Raw genomic sequence first — 21,816 nt, forward strand, 5'->3', positions numbered from 1 at the left:
AGTCATAATCTCTTTGAACTTGAGCTCAATTTTTTCTTTTCTATATTTCTAATATTCACTTTTGATTTGCACAGGGTTTTCTTAATGGGTTGTACTTGGGGTTTGTTGATGATATGGATTAAGTATGTTTTGGATTAATGAAGTGCTATTTTTGGTAATGTACCAAGAGGAAAGTGTTATTTTTGGTGAAGCTAAGCAGAGTCTGTGACGTTAGAAGTCAAAGAAAGCTACATATGCTTTCTGCCTAAGGTCTTTCTCATATTTTCCCTCTTTTTCTTTATCTAATATTTCATTTATCTAATCCTTTTTATTTTTTTTATTCACTTAGATATATTAGTTTTAAATCTCTTGATCTTTGGTGGCTCTGTGGAACATGGAGGCGAGCATGGAAGTGATATTGTTGATGATACTATTCATATGTTTAAGAAATTGACTTTAATTTTTAAATCGATGTAGATTTATATGTTAATTCAAAAATAATGTTTTATTTTATGGATATTAAAGTAAGGAAATAAAGTATCTGCTATTTTCTATTATAATGGCTAATAGTAGCTTCATTGTAACTGACAAAATTTATTTTAGAGAAAACTCTTATTCATGATTATTTTAGGTTGATGGCTATTCATTTCAGTGTAATGGTAAATGGTGGCAAAGAAAGTTTTTTATTAGGAGAAGCCAATAATACTGAAATCTTGCCCAAGAGGTTGAAGGGCAGAAAAAAAAAATCACTAGCAATTGATGAAGTAAAGATCATGTGACTATCTTCAAAGGGTGTTTGGTAGCTGGTATCATGTGATTGAATTAATAAATGGTGACCAAACAAGTACTTTTAGCATCAAAACTAAAAGTAGTAGTCTGATGAAGGTATAATTAATTTCTATGTTTTATAATTTTCTAATTTATTTCGTTGGTTTCAAAAATATAAAATAAGAAATTGTGACGGTTTAATTGATAAAAAGAATCATATATATTAAAGTCTGAGATAAATTGTCACACATGATGGACAAAAAGATCTAGAGCAACAGCTGTGACGGTTGAATTAACACACCAATACTCCTGTGAAATGGCCCTGAAAACCGAGTTTATGCACCTCCCGGCTTTCTACTCCACTGATCTCAGAAGGAGGAGTTCATTATCTATCCTACCCCTAAACTTTCAAGAAATGAGAAACCACTTCCACAGAAACCAGAAAAACCTAGGCTGGGCGCAAGCCCAAATAACTTTCGGCCCATGTCCAGCCCGGGAATTCGAGGACGAAAGGAGAATGGGCCATTTGGAGCCTAGCCAAACTAAACATGTACCCTGGGTCAGATTCCGGCCTACCTCCAGATTGTTCCAGACTCGAGCCTAGGGTTTAAATTTCGGGCTTGTTTCTAGACTAGGCCTGACTCAAACCGTTGGCATCCTTTGGAATAGAAAAAGCCAGTTTGGATGCTCGTTTGGCATCGTTTTTATCTTTTTATTTTTAAAAGTAAAAATAAAAATTTTGTTTCTATTCTATTTCTAAATTTTTAAAAATATAAATGTGTTTGGTCTAGTCGATTATTTTTTTAAAATATAAATATGATGATGGTGGTCGAGGCGATGACAGTAGTGCCAGTAAGGGTTGCGACAATGTTGGCAAATCATCAATGATATGATGATGGTGAAAATGATGGTATGATAAGTAGGATGGGTGGGAGTATGGTTGAAATCAAGATAAGAGCAGGAGAATCTAGAGCATCTGTATGTAATGGTAGTTAGTCCTACCATGTTAACTGTTATGACAAGTAAAAAGAATAATAAAAATAAAAATAAACAAAGAACGCAATATTTATATGGTTCAATTTATTGACCAATGTCTAAAGGCAGAGATGATAAAAAAAATTTATTATAGAAAATTAGATATTACAAAGTACAAGATTTTCTCTCAAACTCTAGCTTCCAATGCATGAGATCTCTAAAATACTCAATTGTTCATTTTTTTTTAAAGTTACAAGAGATATATGTAATAGAGTAAATCAATTTGAACTTATGTCCTATAATAGTTAGGTTAGTCCGGCCCACATAGGCTTTGCCCTGCACCCCCAACTAACTATTCGTGTGGTCCAAACAAAAAAAAAATGTTCATGGTGGCCGGGGGGACCTTTTTTCCTTTGCTCCAAAAAAAAAATCCCTTTTTACTCTCTAGAACTTGTAACCTCAAGATATACTTAACATCAACTAATTTGCACTCTAAAATTACTAATATTTTTTATCTCAACATTTTTATCAATGTAAGTAGCAAACATATGCCATCAAGACAGGGCAAAGAGAGAAAAAAAAAAGGTTGATGTTAGTTATCCACTTCATGATCCTTGAAGGCACAAATCCTTCGGCTTCAAAATTCAAAACATGGAGTGCGGACTGCAAACAACATAACATAATCTAGTGTTAATATCAAATGTCATGCTTGAATATTTGTAATGCATGCTTGTGGTCATTAGTTTTAGACCTTATTCATGTTTTTGATTTTTCAAACTCAAGAGGGGTGCTTTTACACTTCCATAACACAACCATTGCAACTATTCAGTGCCATCTAACACAATCATCATGAATTTTTACAATAGCAGTAATGACTGTGGAAGCTTTTTATTTTTGAAACTCAATTTTGGAATAGTAACATCGACGTTCAATGGAATATACTTTGACAACATATTCGCACAAATATTAGAAAAATCATGTTAAGTTGCATATCAGCCTCTTCCATGTTTACCTCTGAGCGATCCTTGTTTCTCCAAACTGTCCTACGTACATTCTTGATGCTGATAAACATTTTCTTCTTCTAAAAAAAACTTTTCCGCATGCTCTTATATACTATATAATACAAAATTTATGTTGACTCTGCTACTCTCCTTGTGATAGTAAAGTTAAAAAAGCTTTAGACGACATAAGCCATTAGCAGAGTGCACCAAATCACCAATAGGGATGGAAGCGGAAATTTCTCCATGTTCCCGCTTATTAGAGGCTTTCGTTGACCGTGCAGCACCCATGATCCAATCAGACATGGTTGAAAGGGAGGCTGGAAAGAGCCACCCGAATTTCATTTAATGAGAAAGGCTAGGTTGAAAGGGAGTTGGCCAAGAAATTCTCGTTAGTCTTGTAGCCTGCTTTATTTTCATTCAAACCACTGTTTCTTGTTCGTCCAAGTGACCCGGTTTTGAAATTTCCAACATCAGGGTCACAAAAACGTGTTAATTATTTAATATTCCAAATATCTTATCTGATGTGAATCGTTAGTTTTGGTTCACACCGAAAGTATGGCCAACAAAAAAATAAAAAAATATCTTATATTTTATTTAAAAAAATTTTAAAAAAGTTTTTTTATAAAAATAAGATTTCTATATTTTATAAAAAAATATATAAGATATGAAAAAGTTCAATTCCTATCAGCTAAAAATTAGGATATTTTTTGTCCACAAATACTCTTAAGCTGTTAGATAGAATAAATAAGATCTTTTTTAATTAAAAATATCATAAATATTTTACATAATCTTTTAGAAAAATAGATACTCGACTAAACATAAGCCATTCTAAAATATGCCATTTTTTTATGATCAACCAAATATTCAAAAATTACTTTTTAAACATCATAAGTTTAGATATCAGCTTTTTAGAGAAAATATTTAGTAAAAAAACAATCTCGTAAATCAAAATAGTCTGCAGCCTGGCATAGTGTTTAAGAATTGTAACATTAAATCATTATCCATCCAAACTTGATTAAACAATATTTAATTACTTTTTTCCTTAAAACAACATAACATATATCCCCCACTTGTGTCCCCAGCCTCACTTTTAGCCGGAGGGTCGAAAATTCCAGATGCTGGTAAAGTTTCTAGGGGAGGTAAGCATACCATTCGGTCATTATTTAATTTTAAAGCTTACGCAGCGATGGGAGGGCCACCCACGCACGGCATTCCAACTTTGAGATAGAGTCGAGCCGAGAGAAATAATGGTCAAAATTGGGATGCAATTTTAGGATAAACCAATAAAGTACGGCTCGCAATTGGTTTTTTTTTTTTTTTTTTTTTCTTTCTTTGGAATGTTAGGTTGGCCATTGAGTATTTGAGTCTCGTTTTTCCACCCGCGAGACGTAGACGGGCGCAGAAAAAAAATGGCCGACCCAAATTGCGGTAAAATGTCATTACACACATCATTATTGGGATAGACCAGAAACGAGACTTGAAGAATATTATGGCAATGATAATGGTATTGAAAAATAGATTTTCAGGACCAATAATTGTTTTTTAGTGCTAATTAGCTAAGAAAATACAGCTTATACGCAAATTAGAAGTGTGCATTCGATAAGATCTTAGATTCGGACTTCTTGAAGAATCTTAATTAGTCAGAGCAGTTAAACTCATACCACTGATGTCTTAATCTTTAAAAGGATAGAATGTATTAAATCTGACTTCTTGGACCATGCAGAGTTGTTTGTTTTGTAGCATCTTTTCCGCAATCTTTTCCGATAAAATCTTTACTTTTTGTTGGGAGAAGTAGATGTTTCGTAAAAACACCAACTTGGACCATATTATCTACTATTTTTGAGCAAAAGACCAAGAACCTTGTGCTGAAAGCAAATCACATAGATAGATAGGATATTAATATTATCTCTATTCATATCCATTTTTGTTTGCAAATACAAAAATAGATACAGATATTTTTTTAATAAAAAAATTCATATTCATATTTATTTTAAACGGATATGAATATATATATATATATATATATATATATATATATATATATATATTAGATATTAAAAGTATGAATATAGGTAGAATATATAACTTAACTTATTTCTCTTACAAAACGGTCTAGATAGTTATTTGCCCAATTTTTTTTAATCTATATATGTATCTATTTTTTTTTTTTTATGGAGGTGAATACGAATATGGGTGTTAGTCAAAACAAACCCAATGGCTTTTTTTTTTTTTTGGGGGGGGGGGGGGGGGGGGGGTAAAAATAGGAGGGGAGGGGGAGGGACCAGCCCACCCGCGTAGCAGCCCCCATTGGACCTTCCTTCCACCAGAAAATGTTCGATACAAGTCGTAGGTTTTCGCATGCTTTTCCCGACTAGTGGGCTCACCCTACTAGGCTCACCGCCTCACGTGTGGGTACGTCACCCTAGCGTCACCTTGGTATAAGTGGAAGGAAAGTATAATCGCCAGCAAGCCATCCGAGCGTGGGGCATTCGGTTTTCTAATTTAATCGACGTCCGCACGTTTCGAATCTGGACGACTTGGGCGGAATTATCGCCTTTTACCACTAGGCTACCATCTTGGTAGCTTTCGGGGATTATTTGGTTAAATGTCTCTCGGGCGTATACTTGGGTAGACGCGGGCTTTTGGAGATTCCGTGTCAGGAGCAGATGGTAGGACAACAAAAAAAAGCTCCTTTTAAAAAGTGAGCTCAACATTGTATAGCTTTTTAAATATTATATTTATTAATAATAGTATGCTATTTCAATGCATGCCGGTAGTTGATAGATATGGAATAAAATTAACTGCATTGCGCATTTGTTTTAGTAATATTGCTAGCATATAAATTGCATGATGCCTAAGATGCAGTTTTTTCTCTTTTTTCCATACTCCTCTAAAATGAATCACAGAATAAATATAATAAAATAAATAATAGAATAGAAATAGATACAAGAGGCCTACTTGTTATCCAAAATAAAGAAACATATTAATTATTATTAATACGGGTGCCCATGTGTCTGACGATCCATGCGGGCATATGTTTTATCTTACATGGGCTATGCACGGACTAGATTTTAGGTACTTATACATGACCAAGAAATACAAATAATACTTTATGATTAGCCTTTTTGTGTGAGGTCCTGGGTTATGATAAATAATATTAGAGTGAACCTAGCTTATGACCTATGTGGTCTAGGGACATTGCCGCTTGGACTCATTTAGGCTGATCATTATGTTTGTGATTGGATTTATAGTACTTACGAATGAATTTTAATAAATTTGGACTTTTAGCTTGGTGAAGATGCTAGGGCTTAAAACGGAAAACGAGGGGAGTATATGTGGATCCATGCGAGGGTCTGTTTAGTCCTACATCGACTATGTATTGAGTAGATCTTGAGTACTTAAATAGAACTAAAGAATCCAAAAAATATATTTTTTTAGTCTTTTATATGAGGTCTTAGACTATATATATATATATATATGTAAGAATCGTATTAATTTTTGTTATATACTAGCATATAACCTACGTGATGCATGAGGTGTAATTTTTTCTCTTTTTTCCGTCTGCTCTTGAAATACAATATAGAATAAGTATAATAGAATGGATACAAGAGCCCTACTTACTATCCAAAATAAAGATCCATATTAATGGCATTATTAGAGCTCAGCGAATGGAGAGTTGTAACTTCTACGAGCGTCCACATGGTGATGGAGAGCTTAGCACAAGTTGAACTTCCATTTTAGTTATATACCAACATATAATCCGCACATGTAGGGCATAGTTTTTTTTTTCTCCAACTACTCTTGAAATGCAATAAGAATAGATATAATGAAATAGAATAAATACAAGAACCCTATTTATTAATAGGGTTTTTTGGGTACATATCCTCCTAAATATAAAAATATATATGAATACCCTTCTAAAAATGGTATTTGCATGTATTCTCTTATAAAACAGTTATTTTGCGTGTATATCCTTCTCTTTTTTTTTTCTTGAATGTGTACCCACACCATCTAATGTCGTTAAAAAATTAGCAGTTTAAATTTTAAAATGATTGAAATACTCTTAGTAGATAGACATGCAAAAAAAAAAAATTTATAATGATATATATGCAAATAACAACTTTGTTAGGATATTCATACAATTTTACATATTTAGGAGAGTTTGCATGCAAAAAAAATTTAATTTAATTTTGATCTATTTCAACTTGTTCTAACACTTGGAGTTTAGTCTAGTGCCTGCTCCTCAATATTTTTTTATAAAAATACTGTTAGAAAAAAGATTAATTCGATAATTAGATAACAAAAAGAGTTATAGAGGTTCATTTACGAATCATAGGATTATTCTACTTTATTCTACTTTATTTATAACAATCACTATATCTTATTTCATCGAAACATAGCTTGTAATATTTATTCTTATAGATGCATATGATAGAGAGAAAAATGGATCGTCCAACCCGCAACTAAAAAGCCGCCCAGTTTCGGCTCAGTAAATACCAACGATGAATGACTAAATCTTTACTTCGGTCCAGAGCTAGCTCGTCCTCGGAACTCCACCAACTCCGGACATTCGCCGACTCCCCTGACCAAGTTCGGGGTGCCTCCAAGCAAACGCCGACCCATCTCGACCAAGTTCGAGACGCCGGCCCCAGCAATACATAGCATACGCTTCGACCCTCGAGCTCGGAGCGCTCCCTCGAGTGCACCTCGGAATCCGAGAAACCGAGCCATTTTCGGTCTACACCAAGCCGGCCTCACTAAACGCCTGACGCGATTATTTATCGAGCTCGGCCTCGCCAACAACCACATCCACGTGCGGGCCTACACCCACCTACATGGCCATACTCCATCACAATGATGTGTCATGTCTCTATAACCGGCCAACAGCAGTCAGACGGCACCTTGACTACTCCGGCCATACCTTGCTGTAATTGTCAAAGCCCTACCGTTTTTAAGAGCGGGCTGTGCTGTACGTCACCAGCCCACCTGAGCTGTACGCCATTCGGCTCAGAGCCATACCTCCTCATGATGGGGACTGACAGCACCTCCGTCATCTGGGCCACTCCACCGAGGCTATAAATAGCTCGGTCAGGTAATTCCTAAGGGACCCTTTTGGCTGGACTAAATCTGTCCACTCTAATTTGATCATCGGAGGGCCCTCACTGGTAACACCGGTGAGGCTTTGTGCAGGTCCGCAGCCGTCGCGCAGGAGGTGGCTCCTGTCTTCCTCTTTCCAGCACCGGTGGCTCCCTCGGCTTTACCGGCGTGGTCACCCTCGGGCCAGATTTGAACCACAACAGCATATATGAGGGAATTTATTAGAATATAGAAAGAAATTATAATCTCTTAAAGACACACGATAAACTGCAATGATCAACCTTTCTTGCTACTACTGTACTCATTAATAAAAGAACAACATCAATCATCCCCAAGCAAAATCATTAAAAGACTTCAGAATTTTTTAGACTTATTAACAACTTCCATAGTTATGTGGTAAAAAGCAATCCTTTATGTTGTATATTTTAAGCCACTTTTCTTTGGAGCTTTGATTTTTTGAAGAAGAAAAGATCTAGTTTATAGGGCATGTCTTGTCACTGTAACTTTAAATCAGCCACCACTCTACACACGAGAAAATTTCCAGCACTAAAAGAGAAATATTGCAAATCTCATACACTAAAAGATAAATATTGCAAATCTCTTACAATACTCGTCTTTAAATAATTCATAAAGCTAAAAGCAGGATTTGACCATCTTCATGTAACAAAAGATACAATGAAGGGAGGAATTCAGATTCTGGTAGAGAACTCTTATGAACAAAAGAGAGGGAGAAGGGTTGCTTGTGATGGAGAAAGGAGTCAAGAGAATGATTTTGATTCCAGATGGAGGGTGAAAGAGATAAATCCAAAGAGATCAAAAAATTTCTTAAAAGAGATAGAGATATTAGTTTCTAGCGAGACTCGTTAACCTACTTCAGAAAAAAGATAATTTCATAATTTTCATTAATCTTTAATTTAAATAAATATGATTTTGGCTAATCACGTCGGCTGAATTGTTGTGTCAAAGGTATTCATAGAAAAATATTGCTTCGTGAGGATATGCACATAAATATTAATTTAGGAGGATATTGATACAAATTTCAATATTGAGGAGAGTATTTATGAAAAAATTTAAGATTGTTATTTGCTTGTATACTTTTATAAATATTTCTTTTTGCATGTTTATCCGTCAAGAGTATTTTCGTCATTTCAATTTTAAATCGCTAATTTCTAACGGTGTTGGATAACATAGTTACATAGGTAAATAAAAAAGAAAAAAATATATATATATACAAAATAAATATTTTATAAAGGCATATATGCAAATATCAATTTTAGAAAGGTATTTACATAAATTCTAATATGGTAGGTATGTAAAAAGTTTTTTATTAATAAAATAAAATAGATATTCGCGAATGAAAAAGTTAAGTATAACATGCGTCTCTATTTTATTTCTGTATAATAGATTCTCATATCATATACGAGCATTACTTTCAAATCATAATGCACTGCAAGCTTAAATAGACTGCGGCTGAGGTCATCTGACGTATGGTGGTAGGATCTCTAACCAAACCCGGCTTCCAGCAAACTGCAGCAAAGTATGAATGACAACGGAATCGAAGAACAGCTTAAGGAGAGCCGTTGCCACATGCCGCTGGCGGTCGCACCACGGCAACGCTATTTAATGCGTGGCAACAGATTTCTTATCTCCCAGCGACAGCGAGGGTGGTATAAGTTTTGTTTGTTTCCTTTGCACCAGTACTAAATTCTAATCCTGTAGAGAGGACCGGAGAAGAGCCGGATCCGTGAGGAGAGGGGGTAAGGGGTTGGGGTTCGGGTAAAGGGAGAGGAGGAGGAGATGGCCGGAGGAGGGGGAGCGCCGGCGGGGGTGAAGAAGGAGAGGGCGGAGCAGTACAAGGGGAGGGTCACGCCCTTCGTCGTCTTCGCCTGCCTCGTCGCCGCGATCGGTGGCTCCATCTTCGGCTATGACGTCGGCATCTCAGGTATCCCGACCGCCGCACCCCCCCTCCTTTTTTTTTCTTCTGTTATTTCTTTTTTAGAGAAAAAAGAAAAATAAGCCAATAGGTATAAAAAATAAATAAAAAAATTAGAAGAAGTTTTGTGTGGAGTCGTTCTGGATACTGGATGGGTTCTGTGAATTATGAGTTTAACTTTTGTCAAAAAAAAAAAAATCGATAAGGGATATGTTAACTGATAAAGTGGAAGGAGGATTTACAGTTTCATTTACCATTACTAAGAGTTAGACGGTTGGATCGGGAGGATCCAATCTATCGTTTGCAGTTAGATACGCTACTATGCTTCTTTTTTTTTTTAGAAAAAATATATTTAATACTATGTGCATTATATACATAAGTCAACTATAAGTTGCTTATTATTATAGATTTTATTCATCAAATGTTCATCTCCATATATGATTATAAAAATAAGTGGCCGTAGTTGTCCCCGTATATGTCTACACGTAGGATATAATTTCTCTCCTCTTTGGGTGGGGTAGACGGAGACGTGGCATTAGACTGTTGAGCGGCCCGTCTCTTGTATTCATTGACCCTCCGACTCCGAGGTTGATGCATGGAATCTCGGCCGGCTTTTCTTTTGAGTATTCATTTTGCAAATTTAGGCAATAAATGCAGCTGTGATAACCTTTTAGCCCCTGCATACCCGATATTCGTCGTCATAATTAAGATTCTCGTGAGTGGGCCAATCATTGAAAAAATTATATTCTATATCCAATCGTTGCCATTTATTTTTACAAATTTTATTCATCAAATATTCATCTCAGTATATTATTGTAGGAACGAGCGGCTATTATTATCAATATACATGGCTATATGGTACACACGGTATCTCAACGGGTGGATAGAGATAACTAAGGTTGTGTCTGGATGGATAATCTTTTAGCATACCCCATATTTATAGTGACAACTAAGGTTCTTATGAGTGGGCCCATCAAAGAAACTATAATCTAAACCATAGGCATTACAAATCATAGCCACTCATTTCTGTAGATCTTATTCATTAAGCATTCATCTCAATGTGCCACTATAAAAACGAACGGTTGTGATTATCGAGATACATGGTTACATGATTCTTGCCGTGCAGGATATAATTTCTCCAATTATAGGGTTTTTTGCCTATTGCTGCTTCAAGGCTGCACCTGCCCATCCATCCTTTACCGACATAAATTTTCTAGACTGATGCTGGATTTTTAAGAAAAACTATCTACTTCTATGAAGCCAAACTAAAGATGTTTGGACACGCCACAGGTGTTTAAGAGGCAATATTGAATGCAAACCGCTATTTGGACCGAGTCTCTTGGGCAAGTGTCTCTTGAGGGCAATATTTTTGGGGTTAGGTAGAACTTTGGCATTCGTGATACCAAACATCAAACTTTGGTGACTCCGCACTTGATCGGTTTGGGTTCAAGTTAATGGAACTATTAAAGATATTTGTGTAAAATTTGTTTTAAGCTCCTCCTAAGGTCTGGTTGATAGGTTAATGTCACGATCAACAAATTTCGGTTCGGTGGAAACAAAGCAAAGAATTGATGGTCACCTCTAACTAAACAGGATTAAATTTGCCAGGCAAATCAAGTGGGTTTTTTGGTCTTATGGTATTAATAAACCACTGGGTTCAACCCAATGTTAGCCACTTCTCAGTTCTCACATGTAGGTGGATATATGCTGAACTTGATAAGGTGGCTAGATTTGAAAATTGTTTGACAGCTTTATTTATATTAGTTTAACCGGAATCAGACCTAACAATTAATAACCGGGAGAGTAAGCTGCAACAACAGGAATTGAACTTCTTAGGAGTCTCTGGTTTTGATAAATACATCTACAAATATAGGCATGTTTTATCTGTTAGAATTTTTAGAATCATGTCCAAGCCTAAGTAAAACAAAAGATCATTTTTGTTGAAACATCGTTGCGAGACTAGTGTGAGCTTCCGATGTTAGGGCAGACTAGTTCAACCTTTAAGCAACTTAGGCGGTCACTTAAAATCCCGCCCAAAGAAGACCACCGTAAGAAAGGTCTTAAAGACAAAATGAAACGAAAAAATGCAGCCATGTGAGTTCGCCTTAGGCTAGCCCACTGCAAAAAAGGTCAAAATAGTCTTAGGCCCCTAAATACATTGGACCGCTTCTGCCCGATGTTGTAAGAAGAAGAAGAAGAAGAACCGCAGTTCTTATTCATATTTCTGTGCCAAACAAATGAACAACCGCAGTGCTCATGCCTCTTTGTGTCCACGACCATCCCAGGTGGAGTGACATCCATGGACCCATTTCTCAAGCAGTTCTTCCCAGTAGTCTACAGGAAGAAGAACCTGGAATCCGAGAACAATTACTGCAAGTATAATAACCAGAAGCTCGCTGCCTTCACGTCTTCTCTCTACCTTGCCGGCCTCGCCGCATCCTTTGTAGCCTCTCCAGTGACCAGAAAGTATGGGCGCAGAGCGAGCATTCTTTGTGGCGGCATTAGTTTCCTCGTCGGGGCTTCCCTTAATGCAGGTGCTGTCAACATGGCAATGCTGCTTCTGGGCCGCATCATGCTTGGCGTCGGAATTGGCTTCGTAGATCAGGTACTTCAATCATCGATCAGTATCCCTTTTCTAGAGTTTGATGCATCCAGTTGTGGCTTGAGTGCATGGCGTGCATCTGCCATGCATTTCTAGTGTTGTTAGATGTCAAGTAGTGTAAAGAATTGCAGAATTAGGGACACCAGAAGTTGCTAACGCTATGATCCACCACCATTTGTTCTTTTGAAGGCTGTTCCTCTGTACCTCTCCGAAATGGCACCAGCCCACCTTCGTGGCGGCCTCAACATGTTGTTCCAACTGGCGACCACCCTTGGCATCTTCTCAGCCAACATGGTCAACTACGGAACCGAGAAGATCAGGCCATGGGGATGGAGGCTCTCCCTTGGCCTCGTTGGTGTCCCTGCACTTGCAATGACGATAGGAGGCTGCTTCCTCCCTGAAACTCCAAACAGCCTCATCGAACAAGGGCACGTCCACGAAGGGCGGCGTGTCTTAGAGAAGATCAGAGGCACCGAACAAGTGGATGCGGAGTTCGAGGACATCGTCGAGGCCAGCGAGCTAGCAAATTCCATCGAACATCCCTTCAGGAACATCCTGAAGCGAAGAAACCGGCCGCAGTTGGTCATGGCCATCTTCATGCCAGCTTTCCAAATACTCACAGGCATCAACTCCATACTCTTCTATGCACCGGTGCTGTTCCGGAGCATGGGCTTCGGAGGAAATGCTTCGCTCTACTCGTCGGTCATGACCGGTGCAGTGCTCGCAGCCTCAACACTGGTCTCCATTGCAACAGTGGACAGGTGGGGGAGGAGAGCTCTGCTAATTGGTGGGGGAATTCAGATGGTCTTATGCCAGGTAAGCTGGGTGCAGCAAGCTTGAAGCATGGATTGATTTCTATGGAAAGCAAAGATTTGCAATGGCATTAGATTAAGCAACCTTTTTTCCCTATGAACAGGTCATCGTGGCGATCATACTAGGCCTCAAGTTTGGCGATGAGAAGCAGCTTCCCAAGGACTTCTCGATCGTTGTGGTGGTGCTCTTCTGCCTCTTTGTGGCCGCGTTCGGGTGGTCTTGGGGACCCCTGGGGTGGACCGTGCCCAGCGAAATATTCCCACTGGAAACGCGTTCGGCGGGGCAGAGCATCACGGTGGCCGTCAACCTTTTCTTCACGTTTGCCATCGCCCAGTCCTTTCTCACACTCCTGTGCTCCTTCAAGTTTGGGATCTTCCTCTTCTTCGCCGGGTGGATCACCATCATGACCGTCTTTGTCTACTTCTTCGTTCCGGAGACCAAAGGGGTGCCCATCGAGGAGATGATACTGCTCTGGAGGAAGCACTGGTTCTGGAAGAGGATGGTGCCGCCGATTGAGGGTGGGGAGTTTGCAGCAGAACTATCCGATATCAGGGAGTTCATGTGAAGAGTGGTGTTGTTTCCTGGTTTTGGATCTGTAAACTATACGTACAGTTGCGTTTCTCATCAGATGCTGAAATGTTTTGCAAAGAGTTGCATTACTTGGAAGTGATCATGCTTGTTTTCATCCATCCATACCATGGAGTTCCCTGAGGGAAAATTAGGGAAGCAAGTATCATCTGAAAGAGTTTTTCCTCACGCTTTCTGTGTGGATAGCAGCATAATTGTAATGTACTGGACTCAAAAGTAATATTTCTGTACATCGATATCAAGTTCTTCATCATTAAAGTTTTGGAAAACTTAACCCCTACAATTTCTCAACATGCGAAACTGGAAATGAGAAGAAGTGATGTACAGGGTGCAAGGGCCAAGTTTGGAACATACTTTGTCCATTGGAGCCCTATGTGGATGCCGGAGCTGCTCATCCGGCATGTGTTTCGATCTATATATAGCCAGAAAAATAGGAGCTCAAAAGGAAGTCATGCATCAATGAGGAGACATTTAGGGCCTGTTTGGAATTTGGGAACAGGTTTTCCTACTATTAAGATTATCAGGCCCGGCCCGGCCCGGCCTGACCCAACATATCAACCAGACATCCCACCACCCTCTCTCTGATCCGGTGTTCTCGGAGAGGGTCTTTCTTTCTCTCTCTCCAACTGTTTCTTTCCTCCTGACTGACTGCTTTCCAACCATTTCTTTCTACCTCTCTTTAAATTCTAAGTGGTCTTAGTTCCATGAATAATATAACCAGCCAACCAAACAGGCCCTATGAACCCTGCAGAAATATTTCCATATTTAAGTTCTGCTTGGATGATTGGGCCGAAAATTCTATTAGATTTGTACGGCCAGCAAATTCTAAGCCCATATTCATAAATATCCAAAAGTAACTTTGGACCCAGTTGGTCCAAATCCTATAGAGAAATAATAATAAAAAAAAGACGGGGGAATTTGAAATAGCGGAGGGAGAGAGAGAGAGAGAGAGAGAGAGAGAGAGAGAGAGAGAGAGCCAGCCCCTTCACCTAAAAAATAAAAAGAAGAAAGGTTCAATTGGAAATGCAGCTTCTCTGCACTATATTCTAGTCCGGGAAGAGTGTGACCTTCTCTACAATTGAACCTTTAAGCACTCCACGAACTATCTAGGTTCCAAGTTACGTTTTTTATTTTTTTTTTTGGGATAAAAGGTTTCAAGTTAGGGTTGAACACACGATTTTAACATCTTTTCAGCCAATTTTTTATAATTACTGGCTCGAAGGAAAATTCGACTGATGACCAGAGCAAAGCAAGGAAGTCTGTCCATGGCTGAAAGGAAAAATTTGCACCGATGACTGGAGATTGAGGGGCTGGCAATCAAATTTACTGGACATTTGGAGTCGCTGGAAGAAAAAAAACAAGCAGGCTTTGCTTCAAAACGCGGGGACCAATTACTTGCTGCCTTTTCTTGGGAGGTTTGGAAAGAGAGGAATGCTCGGTTGTTCCTACAAAAGCAGAAAGGTTCCATATTCTCTACTCTGCAAAAAGCTTATCTGTTCGCACAACAGGGTTGATGAGCAGCTGAAGTTTTGGAGGAATCCGTACGGCCTGGTGCATTCATCATAGCTCTGTTCTTTGTTCATATTCTCATCTTCAGAGACTCTGGTAAATCATCTTTTATCTAATAAATTGAGGGAAGCTTCTCCACTTTCCATGAATAAATAAATAAATAGATAAACTAGAGCAAGTCCATCTGCTGAAAAAAAGTTCTACTACGACATGGTTTCACCGCCGACCCTAAAATGAGGCGAGTTAGATTGAGCTTTTATTTTGATTATTACATGCATTTCATAATCAAGAGGTTGAACCCATCAATGCATTAAACATAATCCCTATATTGGTACTATAGAAAATCTATCCAAGGCATATTTGGCTTGAGAAAGTTGGGCTCTAAATGAAAATGAGAATGAGAATGGATGACTCCTATTTTAAATATTTAATTGGAGGAAAAAAAAATCCTGTTCCAATTCCAATTACGGAAGGAATCCGTTCCAATTACGGAAGGAATAGAAATGCCTGATTTCTCAAAACATAATGTTGACTCTTCTCTAATATTCAAATTTTATTCTGATTCCAATCAAACATACCCAACGTATTAAGAAATATGATCATTCTCATTCCAATCTATTCTGATCCTGATTGTAAACCAAACAAACCCCAAATTTTAAATACATCTGAGGGAGTTTAGTTCATAACTAAAATCAAAATCATAATGGATTAAAATGAGTTTTAGAATGACCATATTTTCTAACATGTTTTGTTCATGATTGACATTAGGGAGATTAGAGCATTCCCCTTTTCCCTGAGATTTAAGATAAGACTCTCCCAACCAAACGGCTGGAATTAGAATCATTCATTCTCTCTCTCTCTCTCTCTTTCCAGAGCCCAGCTTCTCTCCAACCAAATATGCCCTCTAGGTATACAATCAAATGGTTTAAATTTCTAACATTTCCGAAGTAACACAATCCAAGGAGTCATCTTAGATAAGCACAACTTTCAGACTAAACAAAATTCTCAAGGTTTGTATCCTCCATATTCACGTCACTCCCATTAGGACAAAAAAAAAGAGAGGGAGAGGGAGGAGGGTCGGAGAAAAGAAACAACACATAAAACAAGTGGAATTCACACCAAGGCAGAACAAATAGTTGGAGCACCGACAACCACAGGTCACCATCAGAAAGATCAACACTTAAAAGCCTTGGATCTACAAGATTTATGACGGTGAAGAATTGAGTTACTCGCAGGCGACCACATATTGCTACAGAATTGATTCATTGAAAATTCAGCTCCCGATCAGTAGTTCATTCATCAGGAAGGTCTGCTGTTAAAGTGTAGGATCAAGTAATATTGTTTCAACAAAACTTGTTAAATTGTACTTTTTCTTGATTAAAATAAAAAAACAAAACCCAAATCATGCCAATCCACACACATTTCATATTCCTCCTAAATATCAATAGCAAATTCAAATACATATCCAACATTACCGACTTTCACAGAAAAAATAGCAAATAAACAGCAAACTATTATTGAGATAAAATAGGTACAATACTGAACAAATCTACCAGCTTCTAATGCAAAACTAACCCATAACATCTTCTATCGGCAGAGTACCACCTTACCCACAAATAACACTAACATATCCCACCTTCTAAAATTACATGCCATAACTGGCTACTTGTACCACCCAAATACCTAGAACAAGATAAACACCAAATAGGTTCTTCTAAGACTAGCATGGCCCTTCATTCTCCAATTCCATGTCTTCCTTTTGAAAAAATAGAGGAAGATCTTCGAATAGGAGAAACCCTAATAGAGATGATGAGGAGCCCTCGCCAATCAAAGAGACGATCACGATCAGTCTCTCCACAAAGACCTTTATTGTCCTGCCTTCGTCAAAGCATCATTTCCAAAATCCCTTTTTTTCCCTTCAAATAGACCTGGGATTCGTGTACACACCACCAAGATCCAATTTTTCCATTCCACAATCACCATAAACCATCGATCCAGCGAAGAAAATCTAAAGCAAGAGACGAGCACCTGACCGTCAAGCGAGATTATCGAGCCGCAGCAGACACCGGAGGCTCCTCGTGGCCTCATCGCTCGTGATCGCCTCACCGCCGACCTTTTTCAGGAAGGAAGCCGGGAAAGGGAGCGAGCTCGGGGACGGGGATGCGAAGAAGGCCGGCCCGGCATACACGGACCCCAGATCGGCGAACCCGATCTTCTTCGGGAGGATCTCCGGGTCGGGGCCCAGCCGATTAGTCGAGCAGAGGAGCGATTCATCGCCGTCCGACCGCCGATCCTCGGCCGGGGGCCCGAAAGCCTTCAGTTCGTCCCCGCGTTTCAGGATCGTGACCTCCTCCATGACGAGGGGCCTACGCGGCCGGATCTGGGTGTCGCCAGCGTTCTCCTTGCCAGGGAACCCTGTCTTCCGGACGGACCGCGGGGGGTTGGGTCGTGTGTGATTCGTCGGCTGTGGAGGCGGCGACGGCCGGGCTGGCCGCGTCTGGTGACTCCGGCCATCCTTCGGCGGTGGAGGAGGCGGGGAGGTCGAGGGGGAGGGGGAGGAACGTGGGGGTTTCTTCCGCGAGGGTTTTACCGGCGGCGGGGGACGGGATCCGAAGGCCTCCAGATGGAGGCGGCCTTTCAGGCAATCGTGGGATCGGAGAACCGCCGTACCCATTGGGCGCTGAGAATAGCAAAGGGAAATGGTGGAAGAGGAGGAGGAGAATGAAGGGATCAGCTCGCTTTATAGAAAATTAAAAAGTAGGAGAGAGGATACTCGTTTCGGAAGGGAGATACATATCCCAACAACGGCGTATGAATTCGTAGGCGGGCATATGATCGACCGTTGGATTTGATAAAAAAATATTCCCGGTTTCGTTGTTGTTACGCGGCTCAGGGCTTCCTATCCCCATATGCAGTGTTTGTATAGAAATATATATAGGGAACATAACAAGGAGAGTCGTCTGAGTTTGGTATTATTATGATCTGACGTGGCGAGAAAACCACCCGGGTACCCAATTATCCTCGGGGTTAACTTGACGCCCTTCAAGGTTTACAAAATTGCATTGCTACCACCTTCTTGGTTCGTGGCCTAGTGGCCGGGATCCGGACAGGGCGAAGCTATTGGTTGGACCAGGTCCACCAGCTCATCGGTGAACCAGTCCAACCACACAAACCCAGCTGCGCACTGGCCGCTGGGTCCTTCCTCATCAGCACGTTTCTTGATGCATCATTGTAGAAACCCATGGTCGTCATCATGCTCGCGGCAATAATTTCTTGACGCATGTTCTGTTAGGACCTGATCCTACACGCTAAGAGGTGTGGTGGGCCTACCGACGTGACGGCTCTGATTGGATGTTGCTGCGGAGACGCGCTAAAAGTCGTGGAAACCGCGTGATGGCAGCCTAGCTGATCAGAACCACGAAGTACGAGGAGATAGCTTTTCCGATCCCGATCGTCTGATCTGGACGATCAATTAGATAGGGTCCACCGTTTCGGTAATCATTCACTATTGATATTTGATCAGACGGATGATATTGATGCAGAGGGGGAGCTAAGGAAACACAGCGACGAAAATCGATGGCCGGTGGCAGCTGCTTGTCTTGATGGAAGCGAGAGGCGCATTTTGTCCATTGGCGATTTTGTGATAATTGGAAAACGAAAGGGCAGCTTTGGAAGGGGCGTCGATTCCCGTGGTGTGAGGGACGCGAGTCGCCGTCAGTAGTGGCGTGAGGAAGACTAGGCACCGACAGCTGGCGATGGTGGGGATTGGGGCCTCAATAATGGCCAAAATGGCGTGGACCGACCTACCAGGGCGGTTCGGAGGAACCGTCTTCGGTTTCTGGGAAGTGGGGGCTTGAGGCACCGCCAGAGCCGGTCACCGGATTCGTTGCCGATAAGAACGCCGCGTGGAAGCGAGGACCAGGAAAAGCATCATGTGAGCACCGACTTTTTCACGTGCTGAACACGTGTGACAGAGACCCACTGAAGCCGGTCATGTGAACACCTCAAACCATATCCACGCACTCTATGATTAACGTGTAGGGACCATGATGCGAGGACTAGTTCACATATGATGGGTGGATGTCTGATAAGAGATCGATATATTAAGATTTGTTTGTTATAAAATGCGAGAGAGTAAAGTAGGCTTATATTGGTGGGTGGCCGCTTATATGGCTAATCAAGGAGACTAACGAAGCTACGGATTAGGTGGCCACTTATGTGACTAGCCATTCTAAGAGCACTTTATGGACCGTGGATGAGGAGTTACCTCGAGCACTCCGTAATTTTTTGTTTTCTGATTTTATTGAATATATTCGTACACGTATTGTATGAAAATCCCTAAAAAAATAATAATAATTTTATAATTGTTTATCTACATGTTGGGCCTTGCACTTCTTAATCCCACATGCATGGATCATTGTCGGGTCCGAAGCATGGTTAGGATTCAACAAGAGAGGTGCAACATGTTACATGCATGACATGATCTAATTATGTAATTAGATGCATCGACAATTGTAGCAAGCTCATATTTTGTGAACAAAATTAGGCAATTAAGTGGGTATACTTTATTTCCATGTCAATAATGTTTGAAATTTCTGATTGTGTAATATTATTCCATGGTTGCACATTTAGAATTAACATATAACATGTTTAAATTTACATGTAATAATCCTGTGTAACCTGTAGCTAACCTGCACGCATTAAATTTACATGTGTTTAATTATTTTTTGATTCGGTGATTACATGATGGTGATGATCCACAGTATGGAGTTTTTGGAACCTAATTTTTATCCTTTTGTGCAATGACTCAAAGAATATTTAAGTTTTTTTGGTTTGTTTTAGTAATTTACATTCATCGCACTTCACTTGAACGTTGTTTTTCTAAATACTTTTTAGCTTTCTTTATGAATGTTGTGTGCAGTGATTATCATGTAAGGATAATGCTCAAGTGGGCTCAAGTCGGCTGAGCCGAGTTTGTTTATATTAATTTCATATTAATAAATCATGCTTCACCTCATGCATACACGCATATATGATCTACTTTACCAGCTTGATAAACTGGTGTTCTTAGAGTTATGAAATTTTAGAACTACTAAAACAAATTTTATATTTCATTTTAAAGCATCATTTAATTAATAATAAAATAGATATTAAGATCGCATGGGTTTGTTCTTGCAAGTGTTCAAGGATGAATATAAAATTGTATAAAGAACTGTTGCTTCTTTTTTTTCTCCTTTTTTATTAATAGAAAGAGCGCTTTTGGAGATACAAAATTCAAGAATCAAATACAAAAGCTCGAATTACTAAGCAAAGAGGCAACAACTGCAGCAAATTTTAGTTCATAAAACCCATCACAGTCTAGTTTTTCTCTTTTTGCGCAACTACATTGGGCGGAACTTTTTTTATTAAATGTTAGGTTTTAAATCAAGAGTTAATAGATCGTAAAATGGTCAAGTTACAATACAAGATTTAAAGAAGCTAAATTTCTTGGGTTGGTAAAGTCACTTGATTTTGGATAAAAGAAAGCTACGAAATTTTAGATGTTGGAGTTGGACAAAGGCTACCATACTACAGCATTAATTGATCAAACCATTTGATGTTAATAAGATATTTCATAAAAAAAATCATATTCTAATGGATTGCCAATACTTCTTGAAATTTTAGTATAGGTAGTGTTGGGAAAAATGGATCACTCAAAGCACGTGGTCAAATCGCCGGCACTTGATGACAAACGTGACAACAGCAAGCATACTCTCCGAGTGTCCGATCTCAGAGCACCCGACCACAGAGCGTCCGACCTCAGAACACTCGGTCTCGGCACCGACGACCCCAGAGCTCACAACTTCGATCTCGGCTGAGTTAAGCCCGATCGACCTTAAGGCCAAGAAAGGCCCCGTCAAAGGGAGAAGCAGACCTCCCCACTCCACCGAAAATCAAGTCCTCCTCCTCCTCATCCGGGATCAAATCCCGCGATCTCCGCCTCAACGATTGTCAACATTTAAATGCACACGATCTCAACGGATCGCCAGCCAGCCCAAAATCTCGGGCCGTTTACGGTAATCCATTAATTCGCACGATTACGTCCAATCACTACGGTCGTTCATTAATTCGCACGATCATGTCCAATCACTACGATCCCTCATTAATTCGTACAATCACGTCCAATCACAGATAACCCCTACACCCCCTCCTATAAAAAGGGGAAGAACTCGAGGCATGAGGACTTTCTTTCCCTTCGGCCCCCGGCCATTACTTTTCTCGATTACTTCTCCACTACTTCTTTCCATAAAAAAACCCCTTTGACTTAAGCTTCGGAGGGCCGGCGCCGGAACCCCCGGTCACTGACTTCTTGCAGGTCCGCCGGAGACAGCAGTCCGCCGCTGCACCATCAGCCGAAGCTCCTTCCCTTCGGTCCGCGGTCGCCCCCAGGTCCAATTTCCAGCAACAGGTGGGAACCAATATTTCTTCCCCCCTTGATGTTGGAGCAATATACTACCAAGAATTATATTTTATACATATTATATAAAAGAAAATTTATAAATAGAAATAAA

General features: G+C 39.7%; 2 protein-coding genes across 2 annotated transcripts; one reads left to right on the top strand and one right to left on the bottom strand.

Moving 5' to 3' along the window:
• Positions 1 to 9,329: 9,329 nt before the first annotated feature.
• Positions 9,330 to 14,006, top strand: LOC103703660 (sugar transport protein 7). The gene is made up of 4 exons (XM_008786584.4): positions 9,330 to 9,762; positions 12,039 to 12,358; positions 12,545 to 13,171; positions 13,272 to 14,006. The coding sequence occupies exons 1-4, from the start codon at positions 9,618 to 9,620 to the stop codon at positions 13,731 to 13,733; spliced, it is 1,554 nt and encodes a 517-aa protein (XP_008784806.2). The 5' UTR covers positions 9,330 to 9,617; the 3' UTR covers positions 13,734 to 14,006.
• Positions 14,007 to 17,300: 3,294 nt separating this feature from the next.
• On the bottom strand, positions 17,301 to 17,939 carry LOC120110155 (ras-associated and pleckstrin homology domains-containing protein 1-like). The gene has a single exon (XM_039124208.1). It carries the CDS (start codon positions 17,937 to 17,939, stop codon positions 17,301 to 17,303), a length of 639 nt encoding a protein of 212 aa, XP_038980136.1.
• Positions 17,940 to 21,816: the final 3,877 nt, after the last annotated feature.

This window comes from Phoenix dactylifera, chromosome 1 (assembly GCF_009389715.1).
Source record: "Phoenix dactylifera cultivar Barhee BC4 chromosome 1, palm_55x_up_171113_PBpolish2nd_filt_p, whole genome shotgun sequence".
Classification (NCBI taxonomy): Eukaryota; Viridiplantae; Streptophyta; class Magnoliopsida; order Arecales; family Arecaceae; genus Phoenix; species Phoenix dactylifera.